Source organism: Ceratotherium simum, chromosome 22 (genome assembly GCF_057802395.1).
Source record: "Ceratotherium simum simum isolate JZ-2026a chromosome 22, ASM5780239v1, whole genome shotgun sequence".
Lineage (NCBI taxonomy): Eukaryota > Metazoa > Chordata > Mammalia > Perissodactyla > Rhinocerotidae > Ceratotherium > Ceratotherium simum.
This window is the reverse complement of record NC_141921.1, coordinates 29,919,960-29,931,785: the sequence shown is the minus strand read 5'-3', so window position 1 is coordinate 29,931,785 and position 11,826 is coordinate 29,919,960. Positions and strand designations below refer to the sequence as shown.

The 11,826-nt window shown below is 51.2% G+C and overlaps 1 protein-coding gene across 2 annotated transcripts in view; it reads right to left on the bottom strand.

Moving 5' to 3' along the window:
- Nucleotides 1–2,679: 2,679 nt before the first annotated feature.
- WASF2 (WASP family member 2) overlaps nucleotides 2,680–11,826 on the bottom strand; it is a 59,064-nt gene continuing 49,917 nt past the window's right edge. For both annotated transcript variants that reach the window (XM_087446478.1, XM_004425805.3), the window contains 3 exons: nucleotides 9,934–10,089; nucleotides 7,661–8,175; nucleotides 2,680–6,725 (listed from right to left, as the gene is read on the bottom strand). In XM_087446478.1, coding sequence (XP_087302604.1) covers nucleotides 6,568–6,725; nucleotides 7,661–8,175; nucleotides 9,934–10,089 — 829 coding nt within the window. In that variant the 3' untranslated portion in view covers nucleotides 2,680–6,567. The remainder of the gene's footprint in view (nucleotides 6,726–7,660; nucleotides 8,176–9,933; nucleotides 10,090–11,826) is intronic.

Genomic DNA, 11,826 nt, shown 5'->3' with positions numbered 1-11,826 from the left:
CGCAGTCTACCGGTGCAGGGAGGAGAGGAGGAGTGGAACCCACCCAGGTTCCAAGTTGCCTTTTCCCAGCCTCCATGTTAATGCCTAAGCCTGGGACCTCCTCTGGGTTTCCCTCAGCCTTCAGGGCTTTCAGACAGAAGGGCAGAGCTTCTGGCTTTAGCCTCTGTAGTTCCTTTCTCCTTGGCTCTGGGCCCAAGCCCACAGGGGTTTCTACTCTTTCGTAGACAGCCTGGAGCATTGGAAGAGGGTTTCTATTTCCATGCCTGCTGCCAACTTGCTGTGTGACTTTGGGCAAGTTGCTGTGTCTCTCTGTGCCTCATTTCCTCAACTGTAAAATAGGAATAAAAAGCTTTGTGTTGGTAACTCTCCCAGGACTGGCCTGAGGAGTCCATGGGGTCATGTTTGTAGATGTGCTCTACTCAGGCACACATATCTGGAAGAGGTGTTAGTTCCCAAGATGGTGAGATGCCAGAGGGGAGGAACCACATCATGGTCAGCTCCTCACTGAGTAGGTGAGGAAGCTGAGGTCGAGAGAGGCAGCAGCAAGGTGGAAGTTAGAAGACCCGACCTCTGACTTCTCAGCCAGGAAGTCTGCTCCTCTTTAAATACGTACGCAGAGTGTGAGCAGGTGTGAGGGTGTCTATGCAGGACTCCTGCCACCATGGTACTGACAATTCTACCAGGAGAGATTCCTGGGGTGGGAAAGGCTTTTTTTGTCCTCCAGCTTCAGACCCGCCCCCCTCTAGACACCCTCATCTCCTGGGGCTGGGGAGCAGTCCACGGGGAGCCCCTGAAACTGCTCCCAGCCTCATGATCCAGGAGGGAACTAGCTGACAGCTACCCCAGAGCAGAACTTACAGGAAACGGTGCCAGGTTGCCCTGGCCACTGGGCAGCCAGGAGGAGGCAGTGAGAAACTGGTGGAGGCAGTGCGAAGGGAGGGGTGGCTCCTGAGGACTTTGTGTGAGGTTTGCCTGCGATTGCGTGTGTTCCTGTAACTGTGTGCTGATCTGTCCTTGTTTGCACAAAGCCAGGGCTCTGTGTGCAGTGTGTGCATGTGCTCCTGGGCCTGGGTTCTCAGGTGTGCCCACTCACGTACCTCTTTGCATGTAAACATGTCTGAGTGTGCATAAACGTGTGCATCTGAACAGGTGTGTGAGTATGTACCGAGCAGGATGTGTCTGTGGGAAGCCCCAGCCCATTCCTAGGGAACCCACTTTGTTCCCAGGCAGCTGAGAGTGCAGGGTGCTTTCAACTCTAAAAGTCTGCGATAGCTGGGCCCTGTCCAGCTCACTTGATTTCAAAGCAAGAGCAAAAATAACTGGCACCAGAGGGTGGGGTTGACCAGAACAGAAAACCTTTACCATGCCCCCTACGACACTAAAGACCATGATTCTAGATGGAGCAATACCGAAGGCTGTTGAAGTTGCATGGTGGACGGCTGGAGCTCTGGCTGCAAAGACCCATGTTCGAGCTGCGGCTCTGCTCCTGGCCAGCTACGTGATCTCAGGCAACTCACTCAACCTCCCGGAACCTGTTTTTCTCATGTGTAAAGTGGGGAACCCTTGCCTCATAAGGTTGACATAAGGTGTATGCAGTCTTGGGCAGGTAGTAGGCACTTAACTAAATGCTCATTCCTCTCAGGATTAGCCAAAGTGAAGCACAGGGTCACAGCTCCCAAGCAGAGGAGCCGGAATTTAAGCTTGGGCCTCCTGCTTCCGAGAACCACATTCCTTCCCTTCAACTCCCCAGCAAGGGCGGCTCCCGACACCACCATTTTGTCTTCTCCCAGGGCGGGCGATTGGCTGCCTGTCAGTCACCGGCCTCGGGAAGCCAAGTGCTGACTAAACACAGGCCTGAGCAGGAGGGTGGAGCGAGGGGCTCCGGCAGGGCAAGCCGGCTCCCGCGCCCCCTCCCCTGCACCCCACGTCCAGCGATGAGCTCAGAGCGGCTGGCGCAGCAGTTGCTGACAATTCAAAACTTCTGCCCCCTCTCCTGGGACGCCAGTGGGTGACTCTCTCTCAACAGCAGGCGTGACCAACGGAGTCACCAACCCTGCTCCCGCCCCTCTCCCTGGGCCACCCCACTGCGTCTGCTGGCCCCGGAACTCGGTGTCTGCTCATAAATTACCCCCAGGGACAGTTACCCGCAGCAGCTGTGCTCGGAACAACCGTTGCTTCCTGGGTAGGTCATTTTTTTGGGTCAGAACATAAACCCAGCCCCCTCGCCTTCCCAGGCAGGAAAGGGGGCATGGAGAAGCCTAAAGCTTTTATTGGATTCCATTGTAAACCGTTCTATTTAAGGTAAGTTGCTTGGGTCTGAGAGGCAGACAAGATGCCAGCCAGATGTTGGGAGGCAGCATCAGCATTCAGCCCATGCTCCTCTCCCGCCTGATGCAAGGAGTTGCCAGAAGCTTGTCTCCCCAGCCCCAGCCAGCTGAGGAGTGCCTGAGGATCTGGGCTTCTAGGTCCCCCAAATTGGGTCTCCTTCTAAACCAAAATGGTTTCCGGCCTTCATCCCCACCTCCCAAACAGGGTGCACCGTCCAGACCCAGAGGCCTCCTGCCTTGCGAGCCCACCCACACTGGACCTCCCTCTGGAGCTCTGGCCACCACCTGTGGCTATCACTGTTGCCCCCTTCTAACCGGTTCTCCCATTAAACACACACACACACACCAGAGGTGGCTGGGTGGCTACAAAGACTTTATCAAATTATTTTAAATGTTGGCATTTATGTATTCGCATGTATACATAAAATAGTTACATGGAATCTTCAGATCATTGGGGTGCTACTATGGTACAAACATGAGCCTGGCGGGGAAGCAAATGAGACCAGGCGTGGAGCCACAGGGCTCTAAAAAAAACTGGACATCCTTCGAAGGACGTGAGAGGAGTAGGGCTAAGAGGAAAGGGTCACTTTAGGGGTTCGTCTTAACCCCACTGCTCAGATTTCCAACTGAAGCTCCTTCCCCACTCTCAGGGGAAAGGGGCCCATTTTCAGACTGTATTCCCACTATATATATGCCCACTCCCTAAAATCTCAATGTGGCAAACACACCCAAGAATCCACTGGAATAGGTCCTTATAAATATATTTATATCAGAGAAAACAAGGCACTTTGGGAGCATTACGGCTCACTCGCCTACATGTACATCATTCTAGACAGAAAGTAAAAATTGGTTAGTTTCTCAAGTGAGTTAACTGAGTAAAGTTAATACAATTAAAAAATTGTTCCCTAGCCCTCACTGAGGCACGGAATGAGGCACATCTCTGGGCGACCCCTGGTCCCAGGTCAGCTGGACCCCGGCAGAGCTCAAAGCCTGGCGCCCCCAGGAAGCCTGGCATCTCTCCTGAGCAAAAGCCCCTGGCCTTGGGGCACTGACCCCTCCCCAGGCCCTGAGGTAAGGTGAGGGGGGCTGCAGTGGGAGGCAGGCCGAGAGCAGAGCTGGGACACGGTGGGAATGCTTAAGCAGGGTCACCAAAGCCACGGAGACCTCAATCTGTCCAAGCTGGCGCTGCAGAGCCGGAGGATCGGCGCCATGGGAAGAGATTTCACATTAGCCCTGACAACACCGCCTCGGCTCTGCAGTGACATTGGCCAGGGTCGTTTCTGAGGGCGCTTGAGCTTCCGTTGGAGGCGAGCTGGAGCTTTGGCCAGCTGCTCTGAACCTCCAAAGGATTGCTGAGCCTGCCCCCTCCCCACGGCTGCTCCTTTGGAATGTACTCATCTCACAACCACGGCAAAGCCACAGTCACTTCTGACACTGCCGACTGGAAGCTGGGCCCCTGGGCCACAGGAATGGGGGCAGGTCCCCTGGGTTGGGCAGACCAGGGAAGGGAGGTGGCTCCTTGGCTTCAGCACTTAAGAGTCGTTATGGGCCATAGTTCCATACTCTTACCAGCCTCAGCTCAGTTTAAATAATCACTAAACTTTACATTCTACAATTATAGGATTCCAAAGACACACAATTACCTGCACACGGTCCTTTATCATCTTAAAGGGCTCTGGGTTTAAAGAAGCTTTTTTTTTTTGGTGCACATATGCATAAGTAGAGCCCAGAGGGCCTCTCAGCTGACTGGGTCCCCAGCCCCCCAAGCTGAGGAGGCTTCGCAAGGCCGGCTGCTACAAAGCGCCGAGCTTGGCTGCATAGATTTTAATGAGAGCGTCAGGCAGAGCTGTGCTATTGCTCTCCGGGACTTGCAGATCATTACCAAACCAGCTGTAGGATGAGAACACAGCACATCGAAACCCTAGGAGGTCACTGAGCTAATGATCTAATCCTACCTTCCGCAGGCAGTGCCCCTCCCCACCTCCTCCTGCCCCCAGCCCTTTCCACGGCGCACTCTGTCCATTCCAGAAGCCAGGCCAACACCACCCCCTTCAAGGTCAGAGCAGAATGATAGCGAGTGGCGCTGGCTCCCCTTTTTCCGGAAAGGAGGGGGATGGGGGTAATTTAGTCGAAGCCATTAGGCCCAAACCCTGGCCTGGCCAGGCCCCAGGACTCCTATTTGGGAGAATCACTGCCCTCTGCCTGCCTCTCCGGCCACTGCTGGGCTGCAGCCATGGGCACCCTCAACAGCCATTTTAGGGTTCTGAAGGATGCACCTTCAGCTTCCAAAGTGCAAGATGGGAAGCAAGGCGGGGGCACACACAGCCTGGTATGCTCAGCACTGGAGCCTGGTGTCAGCCCTGCCCCAGAGACACCTGATCTGGGGAGAGGGAGGAGGGCACACTCTGAAGCAGCCCCAGCAGGTGGGAGTGCTGACCCCTACAGGCTCAGTCCCCACAGCCCGAGTTCAAGGGAACAAGGCAGAAGGGGAGCATTCAGCCAGGGCACAGCGGCAGTACCCATGATTACATACTCTCCTCAAGCTGGAGGGGTTTATGAGGGCTTTGGCAATTACTACAACCATTTGCTGTGCTGGGTAAAGACAGATCCTGTTTCTCTTTGTTTCAGGGCTCTGAAAGCCGGAGAAGCCAGGAGAAGCCGGTTTCAGCATAAGAGGCTACACAATAGGGCAGAAGAGAAGAAACCTCACTGTTGGCCAAAGCTGACCAGTTTTTTTCTTAATAATAGCACCTGTGTATTAGCTCTGGGAAAAGGGGGAGCGAGGGAGGCGACAGCACTGTGTGCAGCGAGGAGGGGAGCTGGAAACAAGACCCAGAGTCCCTCCGCCTCTCAGCCCTCCTCACGGCTGCCAGGCCCCCCAGGCAGCTACCTGCGGCAGCTGCCAGCCTGAGGGACTGCAGTTTCTACAGTTGGCAGAACCTACGCTTAAATTGGGGAAATAAAAGGGGGAGGAGTTGCAGAGGAATTGAAAACAGCACCTGTCAAAGCTGCCTACCCCCTTCCTCTTCTCACTACTTCTGGTACCCCAGAAGGGCAGCTCCCAAGGCATTGTGGTTCGCTGGTGACAGGCAAGGGGGAGCAAAAATTACGAGAGAGGCTCTAAGGGTCTGAGCAGCACTGACAGGCCTGGCACAGGCCCTGAGCCCTCCTCCTGGATCCCCAGCTACGGTGAGGTCTGGAGTAGCACAGAGCCAATACTGCTCTGCCTGGGCTCCAGCAGGTGCCCACTATTTGGTCCCAGAAAGCACAGGTGACTTGGAATTTGGAACTCTGGGCTCTAGCTCTGTCACCATCCAACCGTGTGACCTTGAATAAGTCACTTCCCATCTATAGATCTCAGCATTATTAAGAGGGTAGGACCCAGGAAGCCCACTGTTCTTCCAGTCCTGCAGTTCCAAGTCTCTAAGCTTGGCTCCTGACAGCCAGCAGAGGCCCAGATCCCCATGTGGCACGGCTAGTTTGGTCATGGGTATCAGAGGTTAGAACTGGGCTGTGGTGCCTGGAGGCACCTGGTGGCGAGGGAGAGGCACTGAAGGGACACCTGACCACCACACTCAGGAGAGGGAGCCTGAGAGAGAGGCAACAACCTCACCTTTCAGAAAGGCATCATTTCTGGGCAGAGAGGGTGAGACATTCTTTAGGGGCTTGATGGCTCCTGGAATAAAAGGCATCCAGACATAGAGGCTTAGCAAAAGGTAGCCTCCCCTTGCTGATCAGGGCAGAAGGGTGTGGCAGTATGGCTGCTGGGGCATGTGGCCTGCTCTGCCCTCTCAGTGCATGGGAAAGAGGCCAGATGGGTCCAGGCGGGCTTTAGGACCAGAAGATGGCTGGGATTATTCCAAGCAGCTGAAGGCAAGGATTTTAGAAGACGACCACAGTCAAAAATGGCTCCTAGGGGAAGGTACCAACTCCAATTTAAACCCTATCAAAGGGATGTGCTTTGGGGTTTTTCCTTCTCTTAAATATGCAAGTCACTTGAAGGGTAGAGGGAACATAGCTACTGAGCCTCAGGAGCCCCAAGGGGCCAGACTATGGGGAGGTGGGAAATATATGTTGATTTGGAGGAAGCGCTTGGATATATCTTTGGTTGCTTCAGGGAAGGCTTTGGCCCCTTGAAATTCTTTTTTTTCCTCCCTTTTTTCCCCCACAGGACTGTTGGGGTAGGCATCAAAGAAGGCAGGTAGGAAGGAAAGAAAAAGGTGGGCAACAGGCAGAAGAGTTAATCCGACCAGTCGTCCTCATCAAACTCAGAGGAGTCATCTTCTGAGTCGCTGTACTCAACAGCAATGCGACGTGACAAGATGGTGGCCACGTCATTGCCCACGACATCCCGCTTCTCTTGTTCCCGCTGCTCTTCAACCCTGCGCAGCTGAAAGCCTGGTGGAAGAGAGAGAAGGGTTAAGAAGGCGAGTCAGTCTCAGAATCCAACCAGGACTGAGGAAGGAGGACGGTCACTGGTGGGCGGAGGACGGGAAAGGAAAGTCAGAAAGAAGGATCCTCTGAGAAAGCAAAGAGGAAAAGGGGGAAGCAGGAGAAAAAGTAAAGGTGGGGGGGCCCCCAGTGCTACAAGTGTGTCTAAAAGGAAACCTGCCATTCTTCCCGGTCTCCCTGCTCTCAGGCTGGGGAGGATGGTATGTCACGCGTGGCCACAATACCCCATCTAGCGGGCACTCAGTCTGCCCAATTCACCAATTATCACAGATAATCACAGAGCTCAGATGCCCTAGCTTGTCTCCTCTAGACAATCCTTCAGTTCCCTGAGGATCACAAACAGAAGAAACCACTCTAACTCCTTGGGACCAGACCTGGCCTCTGACAGAAAGAGAATAAATGCTCCACAAGGATGAGACGATGATGAGGGAGAGGAGGAAGGGGGGAGACGAAAGAGGGAAGGGGAGAGGAGAAAAAGAGAAGGAGGAAGGGAGTGAGAAAGGGGGACAGAGAGGAGGGAAGAAGGATATGAAAGGCAAAAAAGTGGAGGAGAGGGAGCAACTGAGTCCAGCTGAAGAAGTACCTTCTAGGAGAGTGATTCTTGCTTTTCTCTGGGGCACAAAATGGATGCAAACATACAGAAAGCATACATTTTCAAAGAATTCAAAGATGCCAGGTTAAAAATACTTTAAAATAAAGTGGAAAGAAACCTAAATCTCCATATTTTTAGGGTGAAGCCTTTCGTCAGGCTGATCCGAGGCCTGAGGTCCCAATCTCCCCACTCTGGGAAGGGCACAGAACCCCTCACCCACCCTCCAATCAGTCATCCCAGCTGCAGAAAGACAAGGCTTCACAGTCCTGGACCCACCACGGGGATTTACCTTGACGGATGGCTGAAAGCAAGTCACTGCGGGCATCACTCACAGGAGGCAAGGAGGACTTGGGCTTGGTGGCATCAGAAAGCGGTGGTGGTGCGGCAGGCTGGCCATCTGCACCACTGAAAGGGAGAGGAGGGGGCCCCGGAGGAGGAGGAGGCGGGGGAGGGGGAGGTGCTCCTCCTGCTGGTTGGGACAAGGGAGGTGGTGGCAGAGTCGGGTAGTCAGCTGCAGGCGGTGGGGGAGGAGGTGGAGGGGCAGCAAAATCGGGGTGAGGTGGGAAAGATGGGGGTGAAGGTGGTGGTGGGGTCCCTGGAGACCCAAATCCTCCAGGCGGTGGTGGAGGTGTAACACCTATCATTGGAGGTGGAGGCGGAGGGGCAGGTGGTGGTGCAAACCCAGGTTTGGGGCCTGGTGGAGAGCCCAGAGGAGGAGCTGGTGGTGGATGGCTTGGGCTGACCACACTGGATCTTTTGGGTCCAGCTAAGCCAGACCCTCTTTGGTTGCTGTCTGCTGGGTAGCTAGAAGGACAAAGAAAAAAGAGCCACCATCACTCTCAGGATGCAAACATCCCTTCTAGTTAAGCTTATCCACAACCCTAGATTCATTTTGGTTAACTATATGATTTCATTTTGGCTCAAAACAGAAAAAAAATCTGGAAATGGTCAGAACAGACCAATAATGAAATGGGCAGCCTTGTAAGATAATGAGCTTCCCATGAGCAGAGAAGTGTAAGCAGAAATTGAGAAAAACTACCTGAAAGAAGTGGACTTGGGATTCCTCTATCCGGTAAGGGCTGGCCAAGATAATCTGTTAGGTCCCCTTAAAACCTTTCAGCTCTCTAAGGGAGGGCACCCTCCTGAACCCTCCTCTAAGAGGAAGGGTCAGTTTAATTGTAAAGTCAGGACTAAGAAAGCATGTAAGAAAGAACTGGAATAAAAATTCAAACACTATCCACCCACTGGACTGTTTCTCCAGCTATTAACATTCACCAGATCTCGTGAGGGCAGGAAATTCAAGTCAAACTGACCAAACCTGAGTAGGGTACAGATTTAGGTGAATGCATCTGCAGTGTTCATGTGGAAAAACTTGAGAAAGAATGAAGGTCTGAGGGTCAGCAGAGACGGGAAATCAATTTGCCACCAGACTTGACCGGGGTTGAGAGAGGATTAAGGCACGCCTCTCCTGGGTGAGGCATGGTTGGCTGTGGCTGCAAGGTCTCAGGCCATGTGGAAAGCTGAAGGGCTTCTTTTTCCACCTTTGTATCTGCCCTGCACGAACAGCTTCTCCTTAGAAAAGCATCCATCTTGGAATTTTCCATAGACCTTCAAGCCTTAGCTGCATCTGACAGGGCAACCAGCAGGAAGTGTTTTGGGAAGCAGAAGGAGATGTGGGATTAGTGGTTTCAAGAACCAAGAAGAATGGGATGGGGAGGTAGGGGCTACAGCACTGCTTTAGGTCTCCATCTGAGGGTCCTCAACATATCCAATCTCTGATTCAATAGTGTCCAAGGAGAAAAGTGTGCCTTTCAAAGCTCTCATTTGTCAGGTATCAGAAAGAAAAAAGGAACTGTGAGGAAACACTGAAATCCAACACTCTTCAGACCACTTTCAGCTGCTACTTGCTAACTCTTCCCCTGTACACCTTTGCCAGGGACACTGACAGATATCAAAATGGACAGATTCTAAGTTTCATCTCCCTTTTCCCTTTGTTTCATTCTTTCTGGAGATTCTCTCCAGCAGTGAAATGAACTAGAAGCAACAGGAGAGAAAGGTGACTGTTTGCTAGGTTCATAGACAACTGGTCAAGGTGTCTGGCTAAATATTTTATGGACAGCAGATTCTAACACTTCATTTCATGCTGAGTTAAAGCTAAATAAAAAAACATGAGATAAGTTGGTGACTTCTATCTGTTCAGGTATAGCCAGTAGTTAAGAACACAGGCTCTGGAGTCAGACTGACCTGCTTTCTAATCATGGTTCTGCCTCTTACTGCCTGGGTGACCTTAGGTAAGTTCATTGATCTCTCTGTGCCTCACCGTTTACTCATCTGTAAAAAGGGTACCTATCTCAAGAGGACTCTTATAGGGATTAGGTAACATATACAGTGTTTGGCATAATGCCTGCTACCTTACAAACACCTGATAAATGTTAATTATTTCTATTATCTAGACAGATTTGCCTGAAATTATTTTAGTGGTCCTGGCCTCGATTTGGAACTCTTATTTTGTTCTTCAGTGTTTAGCCACCCAGAGTAGATGGAAGAGGTACCAGTATTTACCTGAATTCTGCTGGTGGGGGAGGCAAGCTGTCCTCAGAGAAGGAAGGAGAAGGTGGAGAAATGGAGTCTGACTGTGGTGGTGGTGGGTAGCTGCTTATGTCCATATTTTCAACAGAGCCAATGCTGCCATTCTGGTACACCAAGGTGGGTGGGTATCTGACAATGAATGCAATGTTAAAACTGTCATTTAAAGAGTCTGAGTGGTACTCTCTTGTTTTCTTAAAAGATTCCACAAAAATGCATTTGATACAAATGCTATTAGGGAGAAATAAAATAAGTATATTCCCCATATATTTTCTGTTATACTGAAATTTTGTTTTAGGACTAAGTATTTTATTGTTAAATATCTCCCAGATATTTCTGTTGGATTGTTTATAGGAATGGGATTCAACCCAGATTATCAAAACCATGCTGTTCTTTTCCCAGTGTTGGCCTTGTCAAACCCAGTTCTTTTAAATTCTCTCCCAAATGTTAGAAGCAGCCTATACCCCAACACCAAAGTCTGTGTTGTGGCAAAGGGCAGAGCCAAGCCCCAAGGCTAGTGAGCTGCAAACACGTGACTGGCACACAGCCTGCTTCTGAGGTCGGCAAGCCTCTGGAGTGCTCAAAGGCCAAGGAGGCGTTTGATCGCAAATGAGGACAAATGCAAGTTGCTGTGTGGTAGTTAGACGTGGTCTCTCTGCCAGATCTCTTATCAAATGAAATCAGCTGCCGATAAAGTAGGGTGCTAGGGCTCGCCTCATGAACATTCATCCCTTAGAGCACTGGGCCCTGGATGAACGACGACAAACCTCCAAACAAGCACAAATACACCCAGAAGCAGCTAGCGAAATGTGGCCTGTTCTGCTCCACCTCTCCCTTCTTCCCACCATTGTTGGGTTCTTTTTTTTTGAGGAAGATTAGCCCTGAGCTAACATCCGATGCCAATCCTCCTCTTTTTGCTAAGGAAGATTGGCCCTGGGTATTATGTTAAGTGAAATAAGCCAGAAAGAAAAAGACAAACGGCATGATTTCACTCATATGTGGAAGATAAATCAACACATGCAAAGACAGAACTATTTGGTGGTTACCAGGGGCTGGGGGGTGGGCACAGGGGTGGAGGGATGCACTTATATGGTGACTGATAAACAATAATGTATAACAAAAATTTCACACACAAAAAAAGATTGGCCCTGGGCTAACATTCATGCCCATCTTCCTCTACGTTTATATGGAACGCCGCCACAGCATGGTTTGACAAGCAGTGCATTGGTCCGCACCCGGGATCTGAACCTGTGAACCTCAGGCCGCCGAAGCCCAGCGCACGAACTTAACCGCTACGCCTCCGGGCTGGCTCCATTGTTGGGTTCTAAAGAACTCATCTAAACAGACCCCAGGGAGAACAGAGCCGGAGGGAACTAACTGAATCAAATGATGCTCTGATGCCGAAAATCCCCAAGGCCTGGAGCCCTGTAGGCTTGGTACATCTCTTATAGGTTCACCAACAAGTATGTCCAGGTGGACCAGCAGCCTGATCCCAAACCTCTCGGACAACAGGAAAATGCAAGACAAAGTCCTCATTTCCACTACCCCTATTCCACAAAAATATACAAATACATAATAGTTGGCATTGTGAACATGCAAGTTCTGGCCTTAAGAGTCACTGAACCTATGACAAAGGCCTGTCTGAACAAGATGGGACCATGGAGCAAAATGGCCCCTTTTACTGGGAGGTGATGGTAATGGAGGCACCCCCAGAGTCACTTTCCCTGTAGAGAGAAAGGTTCATTTTTCCTCTCACCATTTTCATCACTCTTTAAAACAAATCTCTTAATTCAGGAAGAACAAGTGTCAGAAGTGTCAAGATTTTAAAAAGTCAAGATTTTCATGGTAGAGTTATTCCTAAAAGCAAGA